General features: G+C 36.6%; 1 protein-coding gene across 1 annotated transcript; it reads left to right on the forward strand.

Annotated features, from left to right (window-relative positions):
* Positions 1–20,607: 20,607 nt before the first annotated feature.
* On the forward strand, positions 20,608–22,261 carry LOC118481104 (dof zinc finger protein DOF5.1-like). Its single transcript, XM_035976207.1, has 2 exons — positions 20,608–20,790; positions 20,985–22,261. The coding sequence occupies exons 1-2, from the start codon at positions 20,737–20,739 to the stop codon at positions 21,918–21,920; spliced, it is 990 nt and encodes a 329-aa protein (XP_035832100.1). The 5' UTR covers positions 20,608–20,736; the 3' UTR covers positions 21,921–22,261.
* The last annotated feature ends 3,090 nt before the right edge of the window (positions 22,262–25,351 follow it).

The raw sequence follows: 25,351 nt of genomic DNA on the forward strand, positions 1-25,351 counted from the left end.
GCGAAAGTGAAACGACTATCCCTATCTGATACAATGGAGAGTGGAACTCCATGTAGTGACACTACCTCGTCCACATACAATTTAGCCAATCTTTCCATACTAAAGGTTTCCTTCATTGGCAGGAAATGGGCTGATTTGGTTAATCAATCTAGAATTACCCATATTGCATCGTTAACTTTCCTGGTCTTGGGTAGCTTAGTAACAAAGTCCATTGTTATTAGTTCCCATTTCCGTACAGGAATTTCTAACTGTTGAAGTAACCCTGAAGGTTTCTGGTGTTCTGCCTTAACTTGCGAACAAGTTAGGCACTTAGAAACGTATTTGGCTATGTCTTTTTTCATTCCTATCCACCAGAAGTTATTTCTTAAGTCTTGATACATCTTGTTATTACCAGGGTGCATTGTATACCTAGATTTATGGGCTTCTTTTAAAATCTTATCTCTTAAATTTCCTTGCCTAGGTACCCAAATCCTGTTCTTATGGAATCTCCAAATCCCATCAGTCCCTTGCTCTAATTTCCTTTTATCAATCCTTTCATTCCTTCAGCATCATGCCTTGATTGCTGTTTCCTGAACGTTTTTAAGTTTTTCCATTAAATCTAAACTTGGAGATTTAATCTAAGAGCACGAATTCGTCCTTTGCTTTTCATGGTACTTATGACTTAGGGCATCGCTACGTACATTTGCCTTTCCTTCGTGATACTGAATATCACAGTCGTAATCACTTAGAATTTTCCATCCATCTTCTTTGCCTCATGTTAATTCTTTTTGCCCAATATGTTATCTTAAGCTCTTTATGATCTGTATAGACAGTAAACTTACTTCCGTACAGATAATGTCTCCAAATCTTAAGGGCAAAAATTATTGCTCCTAATTCTAAATCATGAGTCGTATAATTTCCTCGTGCTTTTTCAACTGCATTGATGCATACACAATTACCTTTTTGCGTTGCATTAGCACACATCTTAACCCTAGCTTAGAAGGTCGCAGCAGACTTTAAAATCTTCTGTTCCATCTGGTAAGGCCAGAATTGGGGCGTTTGTTAGCCTTTGCTTTAGAATCCTAATGGCTTCTTCTTGCTTAGGTCCCCATTTAAACTTAACTGTTTTACAAGTTAGCTTAGTTAATAGAACAACTATCTTAGAGAAGTCTCTTATGAAGCGTCTATAATATCCGGCTAACCTTAGAAAACTTCTAACTTTAGTAGCTAATTGCGGGACCTTCCAATTGGTGATCGCTTCTATCTTGGAAGGATCTATGCGAATACCTTCGTGATTCACCATGTGTCCTAAAAATTGCACCTCTTGTAGCCAAAAATTCCACACTTCGAGAATTTGGCGTAAAGCTTTTCCTTTCTCAACAAAGCTAAGAGGGCATGCAGGTGCTCACAATGCTCGTCCTGGCTTTTGGAATAAAAAAGTATATCGTGCATGAAGACAATTACGAATTATCCAAAATACGGCTTACATTATCCTATTCATTCATGTCCATGAATGCTGCAGGGGCATTCGTTAATCCAAATGGCATGACTGTAAACTCGTAGTGACCATACCTAGTCCTGAAAGCAGTTTTAGGTATGTCTTCTTCATGTACCTTCAACTGATGATATCTGGAGCGCAAGTCTATTTTAGAGAAGTATCTAGCTCCCTAAAGTTGATCAAAAAGATCATCAATCCGAGGTAATGGGTATCGATTCTTAATTGTAACTTTATTCAATTCCCTATAGTCGATACACATCCGCCATCGAACCATCCTTCTTCTTCACGAACAACACGGTGCTCCCTAAGGGGATGAACTAGGTTGATATAAATCCTTTTGCTTAGCAATTCATTAACTGCTTCTTAGTTCTAACATTTCTGTGTGTGCTAATCGATAAGGTGCCTTAGCTATTGGGTGTAGTTTCCAGGAATTAGATGAATTCTAAACTCTACTTCTCTATCTGGGTGGTAATCCAGGTAGTTCTTCTGGGAATACTTCCTACTGGGATATCTACCTTACAGTTCCTTACTTTTAGTGTTAATGATTACCAAAATCATATACACTATTCCTTGTTTTCGTTCATAACTTGCAACTTTCATTACTGAAATGAACTTCATTGGTTTACGCGGCTTATCTCCTTGAAATCACAATTTACTTCTCCTGCTGGTGTATGAATTTCTTTGGAAATTTTTATTCACATAGGATCTCGAGCATGTTAGCTACTAACCAATCGCATTCCTAATACGACGTCGAATCCGGCTAGATTCATAGGGTAGCAGGTTCGCAGAAAATTTATGGCCTGAGAGTTCTATCTTCCCCTCTTGGAGAACCTTATCTATGTTGAACAGAATTACCATCTGCCGTTTCTGCCATAAAACTTGCTTAAGTTTGGTTAAGGTTGCTTAAGAGCTTGGCAGAATGAAGTATTTATAAAACTTTGGTTTGCACCAGAGTCAAATAATACTTTTGCGTAAACGTCATGTACAAGAAACGTACCAGCTATTACGTCCGTGATTAAATCTGCTTCTTGCGTTGTCAGCTGGAAGTCTCTTGCATTCTTTTTATTAGTTCCTTCAGTTTCCTTTGCTTTGTTGTCAACTGGCTTGACCAGTTTAGGGCATTCTGGTCTGAAATGCCCAGCTTCTCCGCAATTGTAGCAAATCTTTGATTTCTTCCTGCACTCCTCCTCTCGGTGCCCCGGCGCCTTGCAGAAATTACAATTTTCTTGACATTTACCTAAATGTTTCTTTCGACAGTTTCTGTAGAATAGAGATGTGGACGATTGCCCAATTCCCTTTTTCTTGAAGTTACTATTAGTGTTACCCCCACGGAACCCTTGGGTAATCATTTTGGGCCAATTCCTTTTTCCTGTTTTCTCTCTTGTGCGCACCAGTCCGTCAGTCAAGGTGTTGGCCAGTTCAACCGCATCGTCAATTGTGCGGGGTCTCGCAGCTTTGATTATATCACGAATCTCGCTAATTAGCCCCCAAATGTAGCGAGAAATAAGCACTGGTTCTGGCGAAGCCAGAGTTGGTACAATTCTAGCATACTCGAAGAATTTCGAAGTATACCTCGACAATCAACGTCCACCATCCGGTGGTCAGAACTTATTTGTCATTTGTTCCTTTTTCGTAGGAGGGACAAACTTTCTTTCCACCAATTCCTTAAATTCCTCCCAACTCATGGCATAAAGCCACGTCACTTCCCTTTGCATGTAGCACCGTGTTCCACCATTCTAATGCCTCTTCTTTGAAAAGGTGGGATGCATACATAACCTTGTCTTCCTATGCGCATTTACTGATTTTAATTAATGATTCGGTCTTTTCTAACCAACGTAGTGCGACAGTTGCCGCTTCATTGCCTGCAAATTCGACTGGCTTACAGGCAAGGAATTCTTTATATGTGCAACCAGTCATTGCCACTTTCATTTTCTTAAGTATTGGGCTTAAACCACATTATAATTATTATTGCCGCCACCGTTTACACTGTTACTAAAATTATCGTCGCTGAGTACGTTTGCTATTGTTGGCTTGGGAAGGTTCAGCAGGATTCTTAACAGCAGCAACAGTTGCCGGGATAGCATTAGCTATTCCCTGAGCAACGATATTTTCTATATCTTGCCTATTAAGAAAATGGTCTTCATTACTGGGTTCAGATTGATTAACTTCATTTGCCGGTTGATTTTCTTGCATTTTCCATCTGATTAATTAAACAATATATGCAAATTATTGTCACACAATGGATAGCAACTACACACAATAAGGTAATCACAACACAATTAAGTTAACACACATATAGCCAAATCGTCGACTTTGCGACATTCATATATTTTTATAATAGTATGCGTCAATACAAACCATATATTTTACAGATGTTATTTTTATTAGTATTATACAATATTATATATATATTATATATATAATATATATCTTGTTTCTACTATTATTATTATACAAACATTTCAACCACAGTTAGCTGGCTTTTCAGAAACGACGCCCTCTCGTCGTACTTCCATGTGATGTTTCCCCCACTTCCCCCGAATTCCCGATTTACCCGCATCCCACCATTCCTCGCGCGTTAGCGGCGTTAATTCGGCAACGATTTTCCGAGCTCATAGATGGGGGAAAGGGTTGGGGGGGGGGCAGGTGTTCAGGCGATCAAACTTGGGGAAAGTACAACATTTGGGTTATTCATTGAAATTTCTGAAAATGCCAGTCACTCGTCCACCATTCTTCCAACTTGTCCTATCAAAAGGTTGTGGAGTTGACATTGGGTCTGGACAATAGCAGTGTTCCCAAATTAATAGGAAGCTTGGATGGGCCAGGGAAATTGATAAAGGGTTTCGTCAGCAGGTCCCGATGAGTCACAGTTTTGCCCAGTATTTCTATCGAGTCCCTCCCAAGGTGGTAACTCCCAGCCTGGCCAGAGCTTTCCCCCTACTTCCTTCCCTTTTCCTTTGTCTTTTGGATCCTCTGTCTTTTTCACCCTTCTTGGGCAGCTTGCTTCTTCTTGCGCCCTCGTTCCAGTCCAAAAGTCTTCTTTCTTTTTGGGTTTTGGTTTTCTCATAGGGCTGGGGCCTGAAAGACTATTGGCTCTTCGGTGTCAGCCTGATAACCGGACTGAGGTTTCGGAAATCTCCATATCAGAAGTATGGATAGTGAAAACTTCAAAGGGCTCCGATAGTTCATTTATGCTGTTAGGCACACATGAAGAAACACACAAATTCCAGTAAAATTTTATTTATTGTAAATTTAAATTTCACAGAATCCACAAATGGCAATCTGAAAAAATTAATATTCTAAATACTTAATTGGCTTAAATCAGTGGCTTTGATACACCTTTTCTGTCACGGGCCCCCGACCCAGTTTACCCTGGTTCAGAATGCCGCTGGACGAAAAACCCATGGTATTAATATTTAATTTGGCAGCGGAAATTTTAACAGGATCATTTAAAACTGAAATTTATTCCATTATTTTATTTCAAGTTTCGAGACAAATCCCATAATTTACAATAAAGGAATTTCACTAGGAAATCCCATGTTTACAAAAACATGTTTATTTATTTACTGAGCCAGTTTTATCCAAGCTGGTAGTGCTACACGGCACTTATCCTTGTTCACAGTAAATCACCTGAAACATGTTTAAAAAGATTTTATCAGCGGGAAATACTGGCGAGTCATTCAATTGGTACAAAGCAACACATTGTTATAAATTACAGAATTAAGGGCGATTATAATGTTTATATCAACCAATTACCCAAAACGGTATTTGTCACTCGACCGTATCTGTGACTATGGTCATATCACCCATTGGCTAACCCGTTGTTCAATAGTGACGGTTATCAAGTAATATATACAAAACCCCACACACCGGTTGTAAGTGAAGATTACAAAGACTTAATCTCTGTAATTATAACTTTGAAAATAAATAGGGTTTTGGAAACGATTTGGTAAAAAGAGAATAACTCACATTACAAGTTTAAATAGACAGAGTCCGCCTACTGATTAAGCCTGGTAACCTAGTTAACTAATGCAAACGAGACTAGGTTAGTAACTTAATACAACATTTATGATAAATTCATGAAATCAAAACCCTCACGACGAATCACAAAGTATAGCCCGAATTCAGGCAGCACTTAAACATCCATTGGATCGGTTTCAATCGATCGGACATTGTATCGTAGCAGTGATCGAGTTATTACCCTGTGATCGTAGCAGCGTCTCGACACTTAAATACACTAATTTGAGCAGTTTAGAATATCATTTGAAGTGATTTTTCGAGCACAGACGAAAGGCCATGCAACGTACTATTTATAGCAGAAATTTGGTTCTGTCGCGACCCGCGTAGGCCCTAAGGCCTTTCTACGCGCCCCGCGAGGGCCACCCTAGCTACGGCTAGGGCTGCCGTGTCACGGCGTAGGTCTGCCACATGTCTGACACGTGGCCCTAAAGCTTATCCGGAGAGTTGCAAGGCTGTCTAACGTGATCTCGTGGTCACAATCAAATTTAATCCAATTACGACTAAATAGATAGTGGCAAGTGGGTATCGAACACATGGAGTTTGTGGAATATGTGTTATTTGAAGGTTTATCTAAGTTAACTAAAATTAAACTAATTGCAATGAAAGTAAATTCAAAGTGTTGGATTGGTTATTTGAGTTTTAAAAACTAAAATTACTATTCTAATTTACAAAATAAAAATTTGGTTTGTAGACAATTTAGAGACAAATGACCATCTTTAGTTTCCGGTTTGCTTCGACGTTTATGCTATCATTCCACTAGAAAGAACTACATAGACATAGTTCATGTGTGATTACTTGTTGTGATAAAAGGGAACTAAGTACTCAGATTCCTAGAACGTGAGGTTGTTACCTGATGACCAATTAACCCTTACCCAATCCTAATTCTACCCATGATATCTCGATTGCCAACAGCACCAAGAACGTATGGTTTCAAATTAGATTAACATAAGAATCAACAATTTACAAAAAATTAATCACACACCATAAAAAACAATCATAAAGACAAAGTTTGTTCTAGAAATTAGGAAATCAAGCATAAAGTCTAATACAAACCTTCAACCAAAGATAGTCATCAAGAGTTTAGCTACTCATGGCTTGAATCATCATCCTCACACAAGTTTCAATGTTCATAACAATTAAAAACACAAACCGAATCATTTGAAATTGTGTTCAAGCACCAAGAACACAAGAAATCGCCCCTAGAACTGTGTGTAACCGAATGGGAATGATTAGAGATGAAAAGACACCATAATCCGCATTAAAAGGTGGAAGTTACACATTTACGCAGGTCAGCGCCGTAAGCTACGGTGGCCACCGTAGCTTACGGTGGCCACCGTAGCTTACGGTGGCTTGGAATGGCTTACGGTGGCTTTAAACTGTCATACGGTGACAAAAAGTGTCAGCCGGCGCCGTAAGCTACGGCCCTTGCCGTAGCCTACGATAGGCTTCAACATGAAAACTTGTTTTCAGCATAACTTTTTCGTTTCAACTCCGTTTTCTTCACCATTTTTGCCTACGTTCTCGTAATTTCGTCCTCTATCATGCTTTAATTCTTCAATTCCAAAAGTTGATTTTTTAATTTATTTTCCGTGTTCCTTCCATTTTAAGCTCCTGTTTGTACCTGAAACACAAACAACCGTAGTTATGTAATTCTAGACAACTACGCGATTAAATGTAGGATTTTATTATCATTTATACCACTTAAGGGTTGTCCTACGGACTACCCGTCACTGTCGCGCCCCGCGTAAGCCTTGCTTAACTGTTACGTGGCCCGCGACAGCTTACTAAATTTTGATTTTCTTGATTTTTAATAAAATTTAGGGTTTTAGGGGTCTGGGTTTACCCCAAGCAATCAACATGCGGCCCGTTGCTTGCCCCAAGCAACTCGTTCACTAACCATTTCAAAACCACAAGCGATCAACATGCAAACCAAGCTAAAATGTACCGTCCTTTTACTAACTTTTTATCATACCACAAGACACAACCCCTCACAACAACTCTCGGTGACAAGTAATATTAGCAACATTATGCTAACACGCTCAATGCAAGTGTGTGATTGTGCGACAATAAGCTTGTATACAAATCAAGTTTCCTCCTATCAAATACTAGCATGCTTATGAATCAAAAGGACTTACGGGTTATAACGAGGCTATGTGTAAAGGTAGGAAAATGGTGGGTATATATGCAAGAGCTAATTGATTTGACCCGGTTTTTATTTCTACTACTAAACAAAGCAAACATCAACTATATACACAACTTCTTCAACATTCTCAACTACTATTGCAACTAAATACTTCTTTTTTTTTTGTATTTTTCTCATATTTTCTCTTTCTTTTTTTTCTTTTCTTTTTTCTTTTTTTTTTCATTTTTTTCGTAACACATAAAACTCAACAATATATACAAGAACATCAACAAGCACAAACTAAATTCCTAAACCGGGTCGTCTCAATAGGTAAAGTTTTTTTTGTAAGAAGTAGGTTTGGGTCACAACCGAATAGTATAAGGCTCAAACATGGCTTTCTAAAGACCAAACCCACCCCTCACAATACCAATATGTAACGTATGAGGTCCAACCCCCAATTCCCACACTCTCACACATTCGGACGAGGCTACCTAAAAATCCTATCATTTTCACAAGCATGCTAACTCTAGGATTTAACAAGCATTCATGCACAAGTTCTATTAACACAATACACACACCGCCACTCAAAACAAGGAAAGCATCTTTAATAATTATGTGTGGCTCAAACACTCACCAAGAAATGACTAAAAAGGGGTGTCGGTGTGTCAAGTGGAACAATATCAAGTGTTCAGATTTCGACAAGTTTGCATTTGGTTTCACAAATTTTTTAAAATTCTCAAAAATCCCCCCCCCATCCCCACACTTGGGAAACATTGACCCCAATGTATGGTTTTGAAAGGAATTGATCGCTAAAACCCATTCAAACGCTTTTTTTTTTTAACAAAACATAAACAAACTAACTACCAAAATTTCAAAGCTAAAGAACATAACAAGACTAAGGAAAGAGTACAATGACCTGGTGAGTTTGACACAACAGATGTTGTAGACAATCCGACTTTCTATCACCACCTTCACACAAATATCCGCACATCTTCCCGACACTTAAATGTCGCCATGGCCTGAAACATAGAAAAATAAACACAGCAAGATCAATATAAAACCCCGGATTGCCTCCGAGCAGCGCTAAGTTTCGAGTCTTCAGCCAGACCATGCCACCTCTATTTATGGTGGCTCAAAGAATCGGTTCCTATCACCTCCCCACTGTAGCTTGTCATTGGTTGAAGTGCATCCATCAAATGTCCATTCGGTGGATAGTCAACTACATACCTGCTCGAACCTTCATACTTCTTTTCACACCCCAGTGGTTTGTTTGTTTTTATTCTCTAATGCACACTTTTCATATGGTTACTAGACTCTCTACCCTTCTCTTCAATAGGTTCATAACTAATCTCCCTAGTATGAACATCAAAGTACAACTTACGGTTCTTTTCGGTCATAGTAATAATCCCATCTCTACAGTTGATTTGAGCAATTTGCCGTATAAAGAAACGGTCGACCTAAAATTACCTTTGTTGTGTGCCGTTTTGGTAGAAACATAATCTAAAACCAGAAAATCCACCGGATAGTCGAATTCTCCCAACCGAATCATAACATTCTTAACCATTCCCCGTGGACACCTCCAACTTTCATCCGCCAAACTCACCATGGTGTATATGTCTTGAAGCGGACCAAATTCGTACATATTGTATAGATCGCCTTGGTAGCACACTCATACTGCCCCGTAGTCCAACAATGCTTGAGGAATTTTTAATGTTCCCACTTGAATAGGCATGAGTGGTGCTCCATGCTCTTTGTCCGTTTCAACCTCGGCATCCCTTCCTATACCTGCACTCACTTGACAAGAAGATGTTAAAAATGTTTCATTGAATTCACTATTAGGAACGGTACTTACCACATTGATATTAACACTTTTAATGTTTCTGGGATTTGTCACCGTGTCACTTTGTAGTTGGCCTTTTGCTTTCTTCAATATTGCCACATCGCTCGCAAGTTGACTCATTTGGGTAGTCAACGACTGAATTGCTTTATCACGGATTTTGTCTTTTTGAATGCGAGCATCATCAAGCTGATTCCTTCGTTGCATCTCAATTTGCATCGCCTTTAACATCTCCATTACTTCGTTTCCACCCGAAAAGCTTTAACCCATTTTTGATAATTGCCTTTGAAATCCTTTGGTTTTTCTTTCCTGGAGTTCAGGTTGGCTTTGATTTGATGAATTCCCGATCTTAAAGTTCGGGTGATTTCGTAAACCGGGGTGGTAAATATTGGAATTTATGTTGTAATTTCTCCACCCCCGCCTTACCCTTGCAATGCATTCACCTCCTCTATTACTCCCTCCACTCATTGGCAATTTCCAGCCCGCATGCCTATCTCATTACAAAAGCACACAAGCATATATAAATTTGATTCGAAGTTTGAACATTACCATCGTCTACCGCATGCACTTGAGTCGGGTAATGGCCGGTCGTGCTCTCCTTGATGTGAGCTTTTCTTTTGATGTGACCCCATTTGTTCCAAGTTCCCAATCGTCATGCTCGTAATTCGTGCTAAAGTGCCATTCGTGATTAGACATTAAGTCACGAGACTCTTCGGCACATAACCCCTCATGAAAAGCATTCATCAACTCCCATAGCTCTATCCCATGATGAGGGCAATTCTTTATCATCATGTTAAACCGTTCAGATACCTCATGGAACATCTCACCTTGTAGTTGTTGGAAACTTCTCAACCCTTTTCTAGCATCATTTGTCTTTTGGGCGGTATAAAATTCATCCAAAAAGATTTGTTGCATTTCCGCCCATGTATAGATAGATGCCGAAGGTAGAGTGTAAAACCACTTCTTTGCCTTATCTTCCAAAGAAAATTGGAATAATACCAACTTGACATCCTCGGTCGGAAAACCTTGACTCCCAAGAGTGTTGCAAATTGAGTCATAAGCCTCCAAATGAAAATAAGGCTCCTCCGTTGCTAAACCCTTATACTTTGGTAAGCTTTGCAATGAATTGGTTCTCACCTCAAATGTCCTCCCTTGATTATTGTGAGGAATAACTACTGGTGAAGGATTGTGAGTGATTACCAGCCTAAAATGCGCTTCAATGCCTCTCGCATGTTCTCTAAGATGTCTTCTTGGTACACCCAACCGACCCCTTGGACGAATAGGACCCATTGGTCTTTGTATAGGCCCTTGAGGTACATGTGGTTGAAATTGATGTTGTGGCATCGGTGGGTGTTGAATTAGCCTTTGGAATTGTGGTTGTGCATTTTGTGGACAAACTTGTTGCAATGGAGTAGGACGTTGCAATTGTGGCCCTTGTGGCCTTGGCCGAATATGTTGTGGTATAATTTGTTGTTGTGGAATTCCACCAACACTTGGCATTCCTTGAGTTTGGCCTTGTATATAAGCAAATTCCCCTTGATCTCCATCACCCCCATATGCATAACCGTCTTCATCATAACCCTCAAAATCTTCATATCCTTCATCATTTCCATCTCCCCCTATACCCGAATATTGCCTAAATGGAAGAGTTGAATATTGAAAACCCGACTGGTTAGATGGTCTAAATGTAGAAGTAGCATGGACAATGGTTGAGTTTGATGGTATTGAATAGGTTGAAGATGACTGACCCGCACCCTGAAAGAAATGGGTGAATGGTGGAATTGTAGTAGAAGGGTTAAAAGTGAGTGTTGGTTCATCTTGGGTGGTAATGGGTTGTGTAGTGTTGGTTGGTGTAACATCATGAGGTGGAGTAGGGTCGGTAGTGATGTTAGGCATGGTGGTATTTGGTGAAGGTTGTGTTGATGATGGTATGAAGGTGGTGTAAACTCACCCGCAGTGGGTGGTGGTGGTGGTGGATCCATGTATCTAAGTGGTGTAATTGGTGTAGTTGGTGTTGTTGGTGAACCGCTAATTCTGTTTTCTCTTAGCAAAATTCTGTTTCCTCTCAAAGTTCGCTCAATTTCCGGATCAAATGCCAATGGTGATAGCTTATGAGAGCTTCTAGTACGCATGCACCTGTAAATACCTGCACACTAACACACCCAGCGTAAACCAGAAAAATAACAAACTTAAAAGAATAAAAAATAACACACGTTGCACACTACTCCCCGGCAACTGCGCCAAAATTTGACGTGATGTCGTGGTCACAATCAAATTTAATCCAATTACTACTAAATAGATAGTTGCAAGTGGGTATCGAACACAGGGGGTTTGTGGAATATGTGTTATTTGAAGGTTTATCTAAGTTAACTAAAATTAAACTAATTGCAATGAAAGTAATTTCAAAGTGTTGGATTGGTTGTTTGAGTTTTAAAAACTAAAATTACTATTCTAATTGCAAAATGAAAATTTGGTTTCTAGACAATTTAGAGACAAATGACCATCTTTAGTTTCCGGTTTGCTTTGACGTTTATGCTATCATTCCACTAGAAAGAACTACATAGACATAGTTCATGTGTGATTACTTGTTGTGATAAAAGGGAACTAAGTACTCAGATTCCTAGAACGTGAGGTTGTTACCCGATGACCAATTAACCCTTACCCAATCCTAATTCTACCCATGATATCTCGATTGCCAACAGCACCAAGAACGTATGGTTTCAAATTAGATCAACATAAGAATCAACAATTTACAAACAATCAATCACACACCATAACAAACAATCATAAAGACAAAGTTTGTTCTAGAAATTAGGAAATCAAGCATAAAGTCTAATACAAACCTTCAACCAAAGACAGTCATCAAGAGTTTAGCCACTCATGGCTTGAATCATCATCCTCACACAAGTTTCAATGTTCATAACAATTAAAAACACAAACCGAATCATTGGAAATTGTCTTCAAGCACCAAGAACACAAGAAATCGCCCCTAGAACTGTGTGTAACCGAATGGGAATGATTAGAGATGAAAAGACACCATAAATCCGCATTAAAAGGTGGAAGTTACACATTTACGCAAGTCAGCGTCGTAAGCTACGGTGGCTTGGAATGGCTTACGGTGGCTTTAAACTGTCATACGGTGACAAAAAGTGCTAGCCGGCGCCGTAAGCTACGACCCTTTGCCGTAGCCTATGGCAGGCTTCAACATGAAAACTTGTTTTCAGCATAACTCTTTCGTTTCAACTCCGTTTTCTTCACCATTTCCGCCTACGTTCTCGTAATTTCATCCTCTATAATGCTATCCACTTAATTCTTCAATTCCAAAAATTGATTTTTTCATTTATTCTCCGTGTTCCTTCCATTTTAAGCTCCTGTTTGTACCTGAAACACAAACAACCGTAGTTATCTAATTCTAGACAACTACCCGATTAAATGTAGGATTTTATTATCATTTATACCACTTAAGGGTTGTCTTACGGACTACCCGTCACTGTCGCTCCCCGCGCAAGCCTTGCTTAACTGTTATGCGGCCCGCGACAGCTTACTAAATTTTGATTTTCTTGATTTTTAATAAAATTTAGGGTTTTAGGGGTCTGGGTTTACACTTACGGAGTGTTTTAGGGCATTTTCGTGCAGGTCCTTACAACGATATAACCAAAACCTAACCGAACTTACAATGTTAAGTCCATGTAATAGATTTATGTTTTTTACTAACCATGCAAAAGCTTTTTTTACTAAGATAAAAGTATGTTTGTAACAAAATGATCTTGATGTACGTGCCATTTATTTTGATAAACAATTGTACTTTTAATCAAAGGCTTAAGTAAGTCTTTTGAGTTGTTGAGAAATATCTTATTAAAAGGAATCTCATATTGATAGTTTAGCAAAAAGTGTAGTCTTGTTATTTTATAAAAGAAACCAAAACTAAGTCCAACTTGGTTGGTTCCATTTTTTATTTTGTACACCTATTGGTAGGGGTGAAAACGAGCCGAGTGGCTCGCTAGCTACTCAAGATCGGTTCGAGAAAACTCGAAACGAGCCGAGCCTTATTGAGCCCGAGTCGAGCTTGAGCCTAAAATAAAACTCGTTTAGTTAACGAGCCTGAGCTTGGGCTTGACATGTGAAGCTCGTCAGGCTTGTTGAGCCTTAGTGTAATATTAGTTTTTCTTAATATTTAATAACATTCACATCTTATTTAAAGTTGTCTAGTAAACGGGCCAAGCCAAGCTTATTTAAAGTTGTTTACGAGCCCGAACCTAAAAATAAGCTTGTTTAGTACACGAGCCGAGCTTCGCTTATCGAGCTCGTGAGCCTCAACAAGTCTATAATTTATATCAAATTTATTTAATAGATTATAAACGAGATGAGCTCGAGCTTGAGAAACTACCAACGAGCCGAGCTCGAGCTTTGAAAACAAAGCTCGAATCGAGCCTGATCAAGCTCGGGCTCGGCTCATTTGCATCCCTACCCATTGGCTTAAAAGTTTGAACTTTAGCTAAAAGTTAGCCCTACCAATTAGCAGTAACCAAAGTTAAGGTTATGGTTAATAGTAACATCGAGCCAAACCAACCCATACACACTCCTAATCTCACGTGTAACATTGGTCCCCACTATGTATTAAAAATACATGGTCGTATGAAGAATATCCATCTTTTGAAAGAAACATTTCTAAATGGTGTATGTATTGGTGTTTGCAAGCTTAATGTGAAAAAGCTTCATAAGAAACTTTATTACGAGTTCATCTAGCTTCTCTAAGTAAGCTTAGGCACAGAGATGTAGTGGCAAACCAATGATTTTTTTCTTATCATGTATTTTTTTCGGTTGTCATTTCACAAACCAAACATTAGAATTTTGAGCTGAGTAAGGTACTACAATAAAAAAAACGATATCATAGTAAAAATACATGATCATCAAAAAACATATAATAAAATTAAGATAAAATTTGGGAAATGAAAAAAACACACACGTTAAATCACACATTCATCATATATTAAGTCGAAAACAAAATTTAAAAAGAAAGTTTGCCTAAAAAATCGCCTCATTTAGTGCTTTGCTGCTTGAAATCGAGATGAAGTGGTCGATGAAGGAGGCATGAGAGTAATCGTTATTGGAGGGCAGGTGTCGTATTGTGAATGAGATGAAATGGGGATAAAAATGGTAATTGAAATGGAGGGATCAATGATTTGGTCGTCTGGTCGATTTGGTTGAAATGGTGATTAAGGAGTTGGTCGATGCGTGGATTTTGGTGTCTGATTCATGAATTTGGATTGTGAACGACTAAACCCTAAGTTGAGTTAATTACCTATGATATAAAAAAACGGAAAATTTGGTCCCTAAAAGACTTAAACTTATGACCATGTAATTCAATAACCAAGGGTTCACCTCCAAGATAAACCTTGAATTGTGTATATGAAGTCACGTTAAAGATACTTTGGGGTCACTAATATATCGTTTAGATACGTTTTGCTAAAAAAACAAAATCATTGGGGTCATCTGACCTCGACATCTTGTATGTGGGTCGCCCCTGCGAAGATGCCCAATTTAATGGCTACCAATAAACCATGGAATTTCTTTTAGAACTTGATAGTCCGTATATGTGGAATCAATTACAATGAATAATTAAGGGAAAATAGTCTTAGATGTGGTCATTTAAGCAACTATATATATAGATTTGATGGCAGTGTAAAAATGATGATCACTTTTAGAGTATCTCTAATGTATCATCTTTCAAACACGTCATGTCAACCACTACATCAGATTTTTAGACATACTCATTTTCTCTCCAATACTACATCTCTTTCCAACCATCATTTAAAAAATAAATAAAATAAAAAATATTTATTGTATTATATATATGTGTGAGAGGGCCCCACCATTCTCATCCCTCCCCCATTCGAAATTCCGAATAAATGAAGTACCTACCATTAGGATGAACATGCTCCCTCCAGTGGTGATGTCCCCTTTTGGAACGCCACGCCACGTCAATGTCCCATATTTTTACCATCGAAGATGCTTTCACATGTTAAAAAGTCCTTCAAGTGAAAATTTTGTTGATGTGAGAGTTTTACTTGTCACCGTACTATGGTACAGGTGTTAAAAGAACCGCAGAAACCGTTTAATCCGCCCAAACAAAGAAAGTCGGCTGATTTAATACTCAAATGGTTTGGTTTTCGTTGTTTGGTAGTGTTAACAGTTCGGTCCAGTTTGAAACTTGGAACTGGCAGTGTAAACTAAGGTTGGTGCTTGTCATATATTATTTATACTAGGTTAAAAAACCTGTTTATTACACGGGGATAGGTCAATTAAATATAAATTGGTTATTGATAATTTAGTGGGAAAAATAATGGAAATAGTCGAGAAAAAAATATTAAATAAATATGAGTAAAGCGAGGAAGTTTTGATTTAATATTAATATTTAATATGAGGGAGAATCAGGAAAGTTATGAGTTAATATCTACCTCTACCTATACTAATAAATGAAAATCATTTTTGGATTCTGATGCTTTCTCATCTTATTTTCCTATTTATCTATCATGTTAAATAATAATAATTTTAAACAAAATATTAAATAAGAATAAATATTTAGATAATGATAAAGGTTTGTTTCTATTATGATCATATTAAATAATAATAATAATAATAATAATAATAATAATAATTTTGAACAAAAAAATATATAAGAATATAAACGTTTGTTTTTATTATGATCATAGAAAATAATAAAATAATTTTAAAGAAAAAATAGATAAGAATAAATATTTGTTTTTCTATAAATAATTCTAAACAAAATTTTATTTTACTTATATTCAAATCTTTTTGAGAGAGCATATCATATAATAGTTTATTTTACTTATATTCAAATCTTTTTAAAGAGCATATCCTTGCAAACAACAAGTATTCTGACTTACTACTAAGAAGTAAAAAACAAATTACTAATTCTCACATAGTTGCAATTACTCTAAGTATTTATTTTTTAATTTATTAACTTATTTAATTGTATTTAGCATTAAATTAGGTTTATTTCTTTTATTTTTTTCGCTTATTAATAATCCTCTAATATTTCATTGGTTCTATCATGTGTAATACACATGTTTCTAACGTATTAATAAATAAAACCAAACTAAATTGTTAATAAGTAATAAGTACATCGAATTTGTCATTTAAATACATACCTTGACGACTGTATGTGTTAATTAATTACATTATTTTTTTTAACTCGTGCAATATACAATGTATTTTAAAGATATAACTATATTGCTTATTATATAAAATTAAATTTATGTAACCCGTGTAAAACACGGGTATTTAATAGGATAAAGACAGAAAAATAAGGGTAAAAAGACGACAAGAAATGACACGTATTTTCAAAGATTTTCATTTATCATGATAGATATAGGAATAGATATGCATATAAATATAGATATTCCTTTTCATTTTTGGATACGTAGTTATTTACCATCTTCTTCATTTTTGAAGTTTAATACATACTATTGATTTTCTTTAAAAAAATTCAAACCGCCAAACCAACCGATTAGGCCAACCAACCCAACTTGTTCAGTTTGGTCTGTCCTTTCTCAAATACATCATTGATGCTTTGGTCCAAAAAAATCGAACCGTACCGTGCAGTGGCGGAACCAATGTACAAGGAGGGGTAATTAACTCCCTCTTTGTAGTGTAAAAATACTCTTCAACTTCGTCTACGTAGTGTAAAATTTTTATCTTTTTATATAAAAGATACCTCTAATCCCTCCAAAAAAATTGGGATACCCCTGAATTTTTGGGCTAACTCCGTCACTGGGACCGTGTATACTCCTAGTCTACACGATTTGAGGTCTCTCACTAGACATGATTTGCTTTAGAGTTAACTACATGAATAGTCATGTGGTTTACCAAAATTTTGGATTTAATCACTAGTTTTTCAAAAGTACATATATGATCCATGTGCTTTGCCATTTGTAACGCATTTAATCCACAACCAACTAAAGGTTTTAATAGGTCCAAGTGATGGACTAGTTGCGTTTTAAAGTGGAAACCACATTGACCATCCATGTATTTTTAGAAACCTAGAGACCAAATCTACAACTTTGATATACCACAGGGACCATTTGTATACTTTACTCTTTGCTTTACTTATAGACATCAACTATCGTCACCCGGCTGCTAGGGTTTGCGGACAATCATGTGCAGGGTGGGGTGGATGTGTTTTTGTGTGGGATTGGCGATTCAGGTGTACTTTAAACTTGGGGTGGTGTAAAACAAGATTTAACAAAAAAAAAAACGTCTACACAATTGGATTTTGAAGAACCCTAAATCATTTACAAATAACTGTTCTATGTTTTGAGGAAAATTTAACGCTTTTGAACACATTAAACTCGTTTTACATATTAAAAGTTTCCCACAAAATGAAAACCTAATTGGCAGCAACTCGACCCGGTTTACAAGTTCGTTACCGGTCTACTCAGTTACCTACTTAACTGGCTTTCAGTTCGTTAAAGATTTGGTAGCCCACCAACCAATAACTACCAAGTACGTACCCAAATCAAATGTTGCTCAAAATTATATGAACCTTTTTTTGTTATTAACGATATAATATAATAAAAATAAAATTATATGAAATAAAACTACAAGAAGTTGTAAAATAATTCTGGGAAATTAAGAATCATCATGCAGCTGACAGTTTAGTTTCGCTTTACACTTTGTTTAACCTGTAGCGCTCAAGTGTTACTATGAGATTTGTAGTTTAGTGTAGAATTGTATTATGATGCAAGTAATTATATGCCTGTTTTTGACCGTGCAATCAAACCGAGAAAAAGGGTATGTGTTGTAATCAAGAAAAGAAGGGAAAAAGATAAAGGAAGAGAGAGAGAGAGAGAGATTGTGCGCTGTGAAATTGCACAAGTTCGTTAAAGGGTGGTCATTTCTTCAATAAAAGAGTCTTCTGCTTGGTTTGAAGTGATTGAAACCTAGTTGATTGATTATAGAGTTCAAATTTCTATGAAATACACAAGAGGAGTTAGAATAATAATATTTTTGCAACCGTAAGAAACGCTTATTATATGAAACTATATTTTTCACATGTTTGAGATTTAATATTAAAAAAACATTGCATTGATTAATCTAAAAATACATACATGTATTACATGTTTGAGATTTATTATTAAAAAAACATGGCATTTATTTCATTTTATCTAAATGCATACATGTACATAGGTTGTTATACATAAAAAGAGATAAAATCATCTAAATGTATACATGTATACGTATATAGGGTATATGCGCAATGTTATACATAAAAGGAGATCAGGGGCGGATATACCTCTTAATAAGGGGTAACTCACGTGGCCCATTTACGCTTCGACGATAGTGTAAATTTAGTGTCAATGACGTTTTTTCGATTTCGTTAACCCTTTTCTTTGAAACGTTGCCCAATATAAGGATTTTCTAGATCTGCCACTGAAGGAGATAAAATTAAAGGAGGGCAGACGAGAAAAATAAACCGTTTAGTTTTCTTCTCATGTAACTATTTTTATTGAAGCGCAAGAATCACATACTATAAACATGTGCTTAATTATGCGATTTCTACGGTTACGTATTATCATAATACGTGGTAGAATTTTGTAACAAAATTAAAGATTTTTGGTGACTTTAAAACGAGTTAATCAACGAGTCCACCTCAACTTACTTATTTCAAAACTGATTATTAGAATGTCCGTTATATCCTTATGAATTGAAAAGGTGTCATAGTAAGTATTGTTACTAACTTACAAGTATTGAATAAATGATCCTAATATGATGTTTTGTCCTAAAAGAATGTTTATTGATAATAAAAGTAAAATATACAATTTCAGCTGTGATGTGTCTTGATCGATCAGTATATGTAAATTGTTATGAAAAATATTAATTATGAGCAATTACAAATATTAATGAGTTAATTAGAGTTTTCATCCGACAAAAGTGAATATCATATCTTTGTGAGTTAAGAATTTAATAAAACGTTTCTGTAAACCTAGATAGTCGTAATATAAATCGCTATAACCCAAATTAGGTATGCTATAATTTATTTTTATAAAAAAAAGTATCCAAATAAATATAGCTATCATAGCATATATTAATTGTTGCAAATTAATTTACTATTAACCAGAAAGGTAAGATTATTATATATAATAAATAACTTATTTTATAACTTCAATAATTGATTTATAATAATAAATTAAGGAGTCTTACTGTTATAAAAATAAAGGTAAGATTATATATAATAAATAACTTATTTTAGAACTTCAATAAATGATTTATAATAATAAATTAAGGAATCGTACTGTTATAATAAAGCTCAAACTATCCACACATCCTATCTGTCTATTTGTACACCCTCTGCCTTGTATATGTCTCATATAGGCCTATAGGGGACGTATTGGGTTACATCAAACTCAGTGCCTGACTCATGTTAGTTCTGGTTTGACTGCTCCTATACGCCGCGTACAGGCCTATACGTGGCATATAGGACCCCTCGTATAGGTCTCGTATATGACTCATGCCCCATATATGTCATATATAGGCCAATATGAGGCGTATATAAGGGTTTTTTTTTTCAAAAATGTTTTACGTGATTGTAGACCTATACGAGGCGTATATGAGGATGTGTGAATAGGCACTTGAGTGTGTGAATATGTAGAACCAATAATAATAAAGGTAAGATTATATATAATAAATAACTTATTTTATAACTTCAATAAATGATTAATCTACAGTGGCATTCTACAGATTTTTGCAGTTTATGAATAGTTACACAGAAGAGATTTGATCCCACCACCATCATGTTACCTTATATTGCATAGAAGACAGTGATATTTCACACACACGAACACACTTTTACATGCATTTGCATATATTCATCTCTCACACACGCATATATTTTATCTTTTTTCATGCATGCACATATAGCTACATAGCATGTAAATGTAAGTATACATACATGCATGGAGGGGTCAGAGGTCACTTTTTTACCCAAGCACTAAGGTGGAGTGTGTCACATAGTGTCACTCTGAGAAAGCTTAAAGGCTAAGAAACTTCTCCACTCACTCTCAAAAACCCTAATTTTAATAATAAATACAAAAAGAATTAAAAAAGAAAATTAACTTCTTTTTATCATCTCCTTCCCCCTTAATCCCTCCTCCTTTCTCCGTGTTTTATTCTCTTGTTTTTGATTCCCCACTCCCATATATTTCCAAAAAAACCCTCGAAACCTTTCTAAAAGAGAAAAAGAAAGCTCAAATTTAAATCATGGTTTTCTCATCTGTTCCACCCTATCTTGATCACCACAATTGGCATCATCAGGTTTGTTTGATCATATGATCTTCACTACTTCTTTGATTCAATTATACTTGTAATATCTTCATCCAATCAAACTAAAAGGAAGAGCTTTATGTGAAAAAGATGATATATTCCTCTTCAAATCTCATCTTGAATATACCTTGATATATCTTTTAAGTTTTATCTTTGTGTGTTTAATTTTGTGTTGTTCTTTTCAGTTGCATCAATCAAATCATCAAGGAACTGGAGGAGTTGGAAGTGGGGTTGGTGAAAACCCTAATCTTCCACCTCCTCCGCCGCCTCCAGCACAGCAGCCTGGAGGTGGCGGAGAAGGTACAGGAACGATCAGACCAGGATCTATGGTCGATCGGGCTAGGTTAGCCAAGATACCCTTGCCTGAGCCGGGCCTAAATTGCCCGCGATGCGATTCAACCAACACCAAGTTTTGCTACTTCAACAACTACAACCTCACACAGCCTAGACACTTTTGCAAGACGTGCAGGCGTTACTGGACTAGAGGAGGAGCTTTGAGAAATGTTCCGGTTGGTGGTGGTTGTCGGAGAAACAAACGAAGCAGCAAAAGCCGAAGCTCAAAGTCTCCAAGACAATCGGGCCCGAAATCGGTAAGTGTTAGCCCTCCAAGAAGTACTAACTCGGATATGACAAGTACTCAACTTTCACGTCCACCTTCACTTCATTTACCATTTATGAGTTCTCTTAGTCAATTTGGAGGTGTTGGTGGCAATCTTAGCTCAAATCTTGCTGGATTTCAGCCTCCAAGTGATCAAATGGGGAATTTTCAAATGGGAAATGGTAACATTTTATCAATTGGAGGTGGAGACAATTGGAGACTCCCTTTCTTGCCTGGATTTGAAGTACCAAACAACAACAATAACAACCTATTTAACTATCAAACCGAAGGCGTTGGAGCGCAATCATCTTCCATGGTTGGAGGAGACACTAGGTTAAAAAGCAGTTCTGGAATTGATAACCCGAGCGAGGGATCGGTGAAGATGGAAGACAACCGAGGGTTAAACTTATCAAGGCAGTTTTTAGGTATGTTGGGAAATACTACTAATCAACAAGCATGGAATGGAAACAACTCTTGGGGAGAATTTCCTGGTGTTTCACCTTCAACTACACATTTCCTATAATTAAGGAAAGATTGATCAGTCAAATGTTGCATGTTATCAAAGTGATTTAACTTGTATTTTCAATCTCTAGCTAATTCCTAGCTTGATGTTATCTACATCTCAAAGTCCAATCGATCGCTGAAGAACCGAAGGAGAACCACTGGTAGGTATACTTTATGTTAAGTTTTATGTGTTAGTATTATATGGTGTTGGTTTAATTGTTCTATTAATGTGTATGAGAGTTTAATTTTCTTGTATTTGGAAGTATTTTACCAACGTGTGTGTAAGTGTGTGCTACTACTATATCTGTTGATTATGCTATATGATCACTGATGACATTGATCAGCTAATTTTTCCATCCACTCTTTAAGTTTGTTCCTTTGTCTTGTTAAGATTTAAACATGTCCTACATTCATTTCACATTTTGTGCATTATTTCACATCATGAAATGCAACCTAGTTTGCTTCACAAAACTGGCCTGAGTTGGTTAAATAATCCATAATTTGTAGATTTAGAAAAATGTGATTTTGATTATATTGTGTTTATGGAAGATTCTTTAAGAAAACTGGTGATATCCTACAATTCACAACTACTTTTTCTTGGGTGAAGTAGTCTTCTTGTTCTATGTTTGAACAAGCAAGATGTGTCCTTGGTATTTATTTATTTTTTTTTTTCCAATTCTTTGGCTTATTATTAGGGTTTTTTGTTACATGTTCTCCCCACTTCTATTGATTGTGGTTTGGGTTATTCAAACAACCTCTTTCTGAGTATGCAATTTGAAAACTACATGCATACAAATTAAATGTTTTCTCCCTAACCCTTACAAAGCTGAAGAACCCCTCTTTAAGTTGCACTTATAGTAGGATTGGTCATCATCAAGAAACATGTAGCATGGTAATGATTTTGCAATAAAAAATATATAAATAGTAGAAAATAGCAATGCTTTTTGTAGCTCAAATTCCTTTAAAAGATTCAAAACATTAAAATATTTCAACCTCAATGAACTTCTTTTTATGTTTACAAAAGATAAAATAGGTTAACTAATGATGAGTGATAATGAAGTTAAAACAACACATATGGTGTTCATTGCATCTTGAGTACCTTCTTTCTCAGCTCATCTCATCACATCCGTGTGTTGAATTGAAAAAGTAAAAGAGTGTGTAGTTAATTTGATAGCAAATCTTCAACACCCAAATTACAAAGTTAAAGTGTAGAGTAATCTTTCACAATAGATGGGGATAAGAAAAGAAAGAAAAGAAATTTATTATGAAAGAGTGATTTTTGCAGTCTAATAAGAAAGGAATCTGACAACTTAGATTTTTGCTTTATAGAAAGGACCAACAAGCACACCCCTTCCCCAATAAACATTACACACCCAACCAACCAACTCGACCACCCTAAACCAGTAGAGAGAGAAACCACAAGTGAGTTGGGCTTAAGCATCATTTCTAGAGAGAGAAGATAAATTGCATGTCTTAATCAAACAAACATATGAAGTAAAATCATATCCACTAATAAATTAGGGTCCGAAAAAGATAAGATGTAGGCAAACTTTACCTAGGCCAGCTGTGGCATCTCATGGGTAGGAGTGTGCGGGTAAGATACATACACTGTAACATTGCCGCCACCCTCCTAGGGTAGGCCATGCAGGTTCTGGTGATGAGTATACCAACCCGTGCTAGAAAGTGAAAAAGTTTGAGGGTTGGGGTGTTTAGGGTTGCGTGATTGATGGGTGGAGTAAAAGATGGGTCTTTGATTTTAGGGTACTTGTGACTTGTGAGTAGTCGTCGCCAATGTTTTGTGGTTCTATGGTACCTTAGCTATAGAATTGACATGGCAGTGCGGGATTGATCGAGGATAGGGTAGTACCCTTGAGTGCCTCTTCCTCTTTATATCTTAACAGACGAAAGCTGCTTCCAACGAGACTCTCTCCGCATCTAAATAAACATGTGTTAATTTAAAACCCTAGAGATTATTTGGACCACTTAGTGAGAGAAAGAAAAAGTAGCTAGAAGAGAGAGAGAGAGATGGAATTGGAGTAGAATTAAGGTGGCTGAATGGCATGCAATACTGGTTGGGTGTGCGCTCGGAAAACCATGGAGTGGGTTTTGGTTTATTTGATCTAACTGTATGGTTTAACATGTTTTAACTAGATTTAGATCTTTGTAAGAATTTCTCGACCACGTGAAAGTTTGATCTTTTGGGTTCTATATATCAGTCTCTTGCTTTTGTTTATTAGTGGACCAATTACAAACATATTAAATTCTGCTTTATCCATCATTTTCCCTTCTTTATACAACATATTCTAATTAAATATTTAATTGTTAACCTAAATTAATTGTTTATGTGGTCCTGCAGGCTTTTTTGGCATCTGTAAACTAAAAGATTTCTAGTAATCAATCTTGATTTGACCGATCTTAGATGTAAATAACCGACTCAACAATAACACTTTAAAACTAATCAGTGCTTAATTTATAAGCATAACTAACTAGTTAATTAACCTTGGATATATAAATTTTCAATTAGATTGTTTAATTTGTCTGCTAAATTGACGGCAAAGAGCAATACTGCTAGCGTCTTTTAACACCTTTGTCATTGCAAAAGCTGTAAGAGTTAAACAATTTAGTTTTGGGTTCAATGAACTTCCACATATATATATGTGTCTATGATGATCGTTCATGTATAACTAGGACATCATTGATTCCAGGTATTTTTGCATTTCAATGAATGCTCATAATCCGGGTAAACCTACTTTAACACCTTAGCTAGATATAAATGCATTTCAAGTGTTGGCATGTTGTTGCAAGATCGTAATTAATAGTTATGTAAAATTGATGCGGGCCCAAGTGTGGAAGAGCGGGCTATTTTGTATTTAGAGGCCCAAGATCGTGTAACAAAAGGGGCTTCACTAAAATGGCCCTAACTTGGGCTACGGGGGTCCGTTTTGGGCGTGCGACCAGGCGAAACGAATGTGTGAACGAGCTCCATCTTGCTGCAAACGGTTTGGGTCATCGTCCGGGCCAAAAAACGCTTATTTCTATTAGTTATTTGCATTTTTATGTTTTTTGAACTATTTTGGACATTTTGTTTTAGGCCGTGTGTTTGGCCCGTTATCTTTTTTAGGCCCATTTCGAATTTCGGTTTCTATTTATATGTCCCTCTAGTAATATGAATGATCAGACTTGAATTTTGACATAATTGATTTTTTCACTTCAAATTCCGTGCCTTTTGGGTGGAATCTTGGGGATTGGGGAAGAACACACGGGTATTCTTTGAATCAACGTGTTTGATCTTCGTTTTCGTATCACGCGCTACATCAAAAATAAGGTTGAAAGAACCAAAAGGTAAAAGCCACAATTATCGACTTTGTTTGTGTTTAAATTAGGGGTGTGCAAAGTCGGTTCAGCTAACAATAAGATTATAGTTAAATGGATGTTAACCTGGTTAAGTGG

Source organism: Helianthus annuus, chromosome 8, assembly GCF_002127325.2.
Source record: "Helianthus annuus cultivar XRQ/B chromosome 8, HanXRQr2.0-SUNRISE, whole genome shotgun sequence".
Lineage (NCBI taxonomy): Eukaryota > Viridiplantae > Streptophyta > Magnoliopsida > Asterales > Asteraceae > Helianthus > Helianthus annuus.